This window comes from Papaver somniferum, chromosome 7, assembly GCF_003573695.1.
Source record: "Papaver somniferum cultivar HN1 chromosome 7, ASM357369v1, whole genome shotgun sequence".
NCBI lineage: Eukaryota > Viridiplantae > Streptophyta > Magnoliopsida > Ranunculales > Papaveraceae > Papaver > Papaver somniferum.
This window is the reverse complement of record NC_039364.1, coordinates 12,059,865-12,066,423: the sequence shown is the minus strand read 5'-3', so window position 1 is coordinate 12,066,423 and position 6,559 is coordinate 12,059,865. Positions and strand designations below refer to the sequence as shown.

General features: G+C 39.0%; 1 protein-coding gene across 1 annotated transcript; it reads right to left on the bottom strand.

The window, feature by feature from the left end:
• Window positions 1-1,019: 1,019 nt before the first annotated feature.
• On the bottom strand, window positions 1,020-4,421 carry LOC113294119 (ubiquitin carboxyl-terminal hydrolase 12-like). Its single transcript, XM_026542538.1, has 2 exons — window positions 4,339-4,421; window positions 1,020-4,233 (listed from the first exon to the last, which is right to left on the bottom strand). Exons 1-2 carry the CDS (start codon window positions 4,419-4,421, stop codon window positions 1,020-1,022), a joined length of 3,297 nt encoding a protein of 1,098 aa, XP_026398323.1.
• Between the last annotated feature and the right edge of the window lie 2,138 nt (window positions 4,422-6,559).

Below are 6,559 nucleotides of genomic sequence, written 5' to 3'. Positions count from 1 at the left end.
TAGTCTTGGTATTATATTGTTAGTGGTGGCAGTGTTTATTTATTTATTAGTAGAGTATATTTATTAGGTGTTTTTCAGTTTGGATATTGTTTCAATAATTTATTTTAATGGTTAATTATTTTTTATTTAATTAATATTATTATCTAGGTAGATTTGTATCGGAGACGATGTTATTCGTCGGTGGAATAATTATACAGTGATCATCCTAATTGGTCATTATACTTTTATTTTGAGACGAAAAAATTTCGCGGCTAAAACTATTTTATGTGACGAATTTGTATCCTTACTAAAAATGTATTCTGAGGCAAATAAATTTTGGTGCTAAAACTATTTTAAGTGGTAAAGTATTTTCCTCACCAAAAATACCTAGAGTGACGAAATTCTTCATCACAAAATTAGTGAACTGTGTCAATTTTATTTGCTCACGAAAAGATAATTTTGGTGGCAAAAAGGCTTATGTCGCTAATTAAAAAAACTCGGTGACTGTTTTTTAAGGACGTCACAGAACACTTTCAACGACTCACTATAGGTGATGATATTTTTGGCGCCGCTGAATTCTTTTTGCAACAAAGAAATTGGTCTTCGTGACACAATATTTTGCCACTAGAAGCGACTTTTCTTGTATTGGATGCATCAAGTCGTGGAAGAAAATATTATCGAATTAAATATATAACTTTATATGGAATTACTTCCCTTAAAGTATTATTATATATCTGTTAAAGCCTTATTGCATCAATGTGGTGGGCATTGTGGATTGAGCCGAATAGAAGAACCTTCCACAACATGGAACAGCCAGAACCCGAAATTAAATTATTATATCTGTTAAAGCCTTATTGCATCAATGGGGGCTTCTTGGCTCCTTGATATCTATTTTAATCTTCAAAAGAAAAAAAAGTACAAATGCTTCTTTATATTTCGATAACCACCCACGGAGCTGCTCAATACACGAGACTTGTCACCAACTTGTCGAGTTGATACATATCTCGACTGAGCACTAGGCGGAGCAACTACCTTTTTCACTACCGTATTTGTAGACCTTTACTGGCCGCATATGTTCTTTTCCGGGAACTATCAGAATGCTCCAAGCCAAGGTACAGCTTCGGAGCTCCATAACCAAAATATCTCTGAAAACAGCTGGACAATATATCTGAGTCCTGAAGGTACTCAGGTCGGCCGCACCATGTGGGAAATGTGAACTTCCACTTCGCAAATTCCTCATCAGGAACCTGCAATTTCTTCTGTATGCGCAATTTGATTACATCTAAAGTCTCTCCTTCATGGATGACGAATAAAAATGGATCTCCAAAAAACTGTTCCTTATGATATGCACCTTTTGTGAAGTGATAAACATGAATCAAGCGATCCTGAGGACCCAAGTTCTTCTCCTCTTCTAAGATCTCCTCTGCCCGTAGCTTGACGTATTGAGCAATGCTCTCAATCTTTTCACTAAGCGGATAATTTTTCCAGATCTTGTGGTAGTCAACATCCAGCAATCTAAGTTCCGCATCAGGATGAGACAGCTCAACCTTTGTCTTCATCTTCAGATCATTAATCAGGTCACCAACTGTACTTTGTTTCCGAAGTGTAATACTATGAAGGACCGTCTCGTTTGTTGTTGAATGACGGAATGCAACCTTTAGAGTTCTCAAACTTTCCAACTCAGGTAAAGGGATGTCAAGAACTTCGTAATACAAAGTATCAGATTTCTGACCGTTGTGAGTCAACATCTGATACAAGTTGCCAACACCTTGGTACCTAATAGCCTGGTGTTGAGGTTGCTGAGAGTGGCAGTCATGAAGGGTAAGTCTGATCTTGGTTCGGTCATCCAAACCTAGATAGCGAGCTACTCCTTCCGTGACATCGTCATATGATAATACCTTTGACAGTTCTAAACAAAACTCATCTTCCACCGGCTTCTCCAAAGATCTAAAATGCACAACCTGACGGTTACGAACATACTTCAGAAAACAAGGAACATCAGGATAGCAGTATATACTATCAGCTGAAGCTGATTTCTGGAAGAAAATAATGTCCCCATTTTCAAGCCGACTAGCGTGAAACGTGAGCTTCTTGTCTATGTGCTTACACACAGCAGTGGGCTTAAACTCGAGTTCCTCATAGAGTTCTATTTCGTCATCTGGAGAGAATCCAGCCATATCGTTAAGCTTTTTAAGAATTTCCAAAGGCTTACCACTACCCTTCACAATGAGTCTCCCCACATACCGAATTTCTTCTTTTTCAGCATCATAAAGTTTGAAAAAAAGAAGAATATCTTCTTTGATATTATAACAAGGAGGAGTAATGGGATGTAACTCCGGCCCAAGTTCTATTTCAAGAAACAGCTTTAGGTCTTGGTAATTCCATACCCGATTAGCAGCCAGCTTATTGGAAAATTCTCTCAACTTCTCAATAGGTTGTGTCTCCTCTTTAAGAGTTAATGGTCGGTATGGACGATAAGTTTCATCTGGATGCTTTATCCATAGCCAAAACCGCTGAAATTGCACAGGTACACCAAACTCTTTAGCAACCTCCTCCTTGAATTGGTTAAAAGGCATCTGTTTCTTGATACGAAAACTTAAAACTTTGTCGTGATCAACAAGATCAAAATACATATCTCTCCCGATTTGTTTCAAAAGGTCCTCATCTCGAGCAACCTTAATAGTAGTATACAGGTGAGCCTCTGCCTTTTCCTTTTTCTTATGCTCCTTTTCTTCTTGTTCTTTCTTTAACCTAATCCTCAGGTGTTCAGCAATGTCCTTCTCCTCCACGCTACAAAAAATATCATCCCTATCACCTTCACGTATGTACACGAGCATATATGCATTTGAATATCTTGCCACCCCACCGTACTGCTCCTCTAATACCCGGTTGATATCTTCTTTTGTAACCCACTCATCATTGAATTTGAACCATTGCTCTGAGACTGTTGGTCTTATAAAAGAATAGTAGTGTCCGCGGTGTCCCCCACCACTGTGAACCAAAACAGCATGAAGTGTGTATAGATTGCGAACACTCTTATCAGCATCCGGAGATAAGTATTTGTGATCCTCCCTGTCAAGATCAAATTGCAGGGGGAATTCATACCGGTCATTTATTTTTACCATAGTGTCCTGCATAATATCGTATTCATACCGTTTTAGCTGGAGCTGGAGAACAGGTGGGAAGTCGGTGAAAAGGACGCCTTTCTTCGCATCCTGTAAACCATGCTGTTCATCAGCATGATACTTGTTATCGCCTTCAAGACGCTCTACTTCCACATATTTGTCGAAAGAAGCATAAACATCCTGACAGCCTTTGACATCAAGTTGAATGTCATAAAAGGACTCCTTTCTAGTAGACTTGTAGTCCACATTAATGCATTCAATGTAATTCATATGGTGACCTTCGAACAAGTGTTGTATCGTACCCTCCACATTAGTTCCCTTCATTTTATCTTCTAGCTTTTCGCACAGAACCCTATTAAGTTCCTGCACATCATGTTGCATGAAAGACTCACTTGTATTCCATCCGAAAGATTTAGTGAGCTCCTTCGTTTCAACGCTATCTTTACTGTACTGCAGATTATAAAACAAAGTCTGCAGAGCCAAAGGGATACTGCTTCCTGATTCCAAATCATTCTCCGTTGTTGGCATATGGTACACAGCCTTCCTGAAAAAAGGAATATGATATAGAGTCTGGAGAAGAGAGTTCATATAACATGTTGCTCCCTGATTCTCGAGACCAACATAACCCGTTGCTTTTCGAGAATCATATGACAAGAAGTCCGCCATGATCTTAACCTCTGCTTCAACTATACAAGTATCATCTACGAGATAACCTTTACCAGGGTCGTTGAGTTCACTAAGAGGCATGAACTTTGGGTAACCCCAATCACTTTGTTGTGCAGTAAACTGTTGTGTTCCTTTTATCACTATGCTGTTGTTATTGATTTGATCGACGATTGCCAAACTGAACTCTGCACATCTACTCCACCCATATGGCAAACTATCAATACCCGCAACAGAAAGGAACATAGATATGTGATTTCCATTGTTTCCCTTGGGAAAGATCACCACATGCCATTGGTAAGTACCAATAGTGAAAACATCAGAGTAATGTTTCTTAGTGTTCAGCGTAGAAAAATTCTCAATCTTCCAGGTATATTTCAAAGAAGATGGAGGATCCTCCTCAACGGGCTCTTTAGTACTAACGGCTTCTTCTGCTGGTACGACTTTCATGGCCATTGGTTGAGGAGGACATTCAGTACACTCTGAATCTTGAACCAACATCATATCATCCTCCTGATCAACGTTTATCACATCATCCTCCAGATCAAAATACTTTGTCTCATCCTCCTCCTCCAGATCAGCAAACTCTGAATTCGGAACAGACATCATATCCTCCTCCTGGTCCAACGTAGGGGGAGGAGTCATCACAGCCATGTCTGGAAATTTAATAATAAATAAGTAAATATTTCTAAGAAAAAATTCCAAGGCTTTAAGAAACCTAAAAACAAATACGAGTAAGAAGAGAGATTTCGATGATCCATATTCACGAGTAGGAGTTTGCAAAAAAATAGGGGTATTACAAGGAAAAATAAACCTTACTGTTAAACAAAACTACATTCTCATCATTAAACAGTTAAATAAAAGAGCAATTTCTAGGGTTTATTACGTAAACAAAGTTAATAAGAAATTGAACAAGGGAGCAGAGCAGTATAAAATTAATACCTTAACTTCTTCGTAAATTTAATGAACTATATTTTCTTCGTGAATTGAATGAACTATATTTTTGTGGTTTGATTAGAGAGAAAGAATCAGACTATCATACTATATTTTTGTGATTGGAGTCTAAAGACAAAATTGTTTATATTGTTTATATTTATAGAGTTAACAGTTTAGGAAACAGGGCATCACAAGCAATAAAAGGAATTAAACACCGGTTTTATATGGACATTACTTGTACAAGAAGAAATATAATTAAGGAATCTGTTCTGCCCCAGAAATCGTGCCTGACTAGGTCACGTCTCTATAACACCTTGCAGAACTCAGAACTTAGTCCGGTGCACGTCTCTAACTGAAGCCACAAGTCACCAGCCCAATCCCGGATGAATATCCATCTAAATCTCGTACAGCACTTGTTGTAAACACCCCATGCACCGTGACCAGTTTAATCTCCGGCATATAATAACTGATATATAAAAAGTTGTCTTTTAAGTTGTTTTTATTTTTTCATCACATAATATGCCAATACTGATGCGACAACTAATTGAATACAGGGAGTTTTGGACGGTTGAATGCGGCAAATCATGTATCAGAAGAGAGAACGATTGCTTCATGCCCGAAGAAGTCTAGTTTTGTTTGTGTCATATGTAGGTAGACGAAATCGGTTCGCCACATGTCGAACATAAAGAGAAGAAATAGGAATAGAAAATCTCACTAAAAGATCCCAGTCAGAAACTTGTCAATTCAAATGTCAGAACTATCTCGTCGTCGATCGCCCCTGCGAAGTACAAAGAGAGTTAGTGCGAAAGCGAGGAGACTCGCACCAAGTTGAAGTATCCAACAAGATATCAAGGACGAAGTCGTAAGGGACGAAGTAAGATTACTTGGCTGAAAAGACAATTCACGAGATAGATAAATTATGGAGCAAGAAAGAGACAGGTGTCCCGACAAGCCCATCTAAAGTAAGCGAAAGAAGGGGGAAAACTTTATGGAAAACGGTTTGGGCGAAGTGTAAAGCGTTACGCGAGAACGCGACGAGATAAAATGAGTTGTGTTCCGTTAGGGTTAGATGGCCTATAAATAGAGGTCCTGGGGAAATATATGAGAGATCGGATTTTTGGAGAGGGGGAGAGCTTAACCTAGGGAGAGAGATTAGGGTTTCCTTATATTCAAAAACTTGTATCTTTGTTACTTTGAATGATTCGTCAATAAGAATTTTCGGTGCTTGCATTACTTAATATGTCTTAGATCTAGGTTACTGTCACTTTGGGTGTGCTACTGGATTTCTAGTAGTTACATTTTGGCGTCCAGAAACAGGGAAATTAGATTGGGAATTCATCCTCATCTAAGGAGTGGAGAGAAGCTAAAGTTTAGGAGTAATAGATCTTGGAGAGACGTCTTATCTAAAGTTGTAGGAGTAAGAGATTTTAGGAAACATCCCTTTTAAGATTAAGTTTTAGAGAAAAACCAATATTAATATTAGGATAAGTCAATGAGTAGAACACCAGATCGGGCGGCACACATGGTAGCAACGAGGAGAAGCAAGCGACTGGAGGCCAAAAGAAGAGGAAGAATGGAAAAAGGAGGAACATCAGCTGCAGGAGAAAGGCAACGCGTGAACCAGCGGCAGACTTAGGAGGCCAACGAAGATTATTTTCGAGAGGGTTTTGTACACACTTCTAACAGAGACACCATCGCATAAGAAGAAACGACTCATGATGAGGAATTGGAGGAGAATATCGGTGAAGAAGTCATGACACTGGACCAACTGAGGGAAACGGTCCGTCTTGAAAGGGAACGAGATAGGGGTCTAGCGGAGCAGCATGCCCGATTGATGAGGCAAAATACCAGGTTAA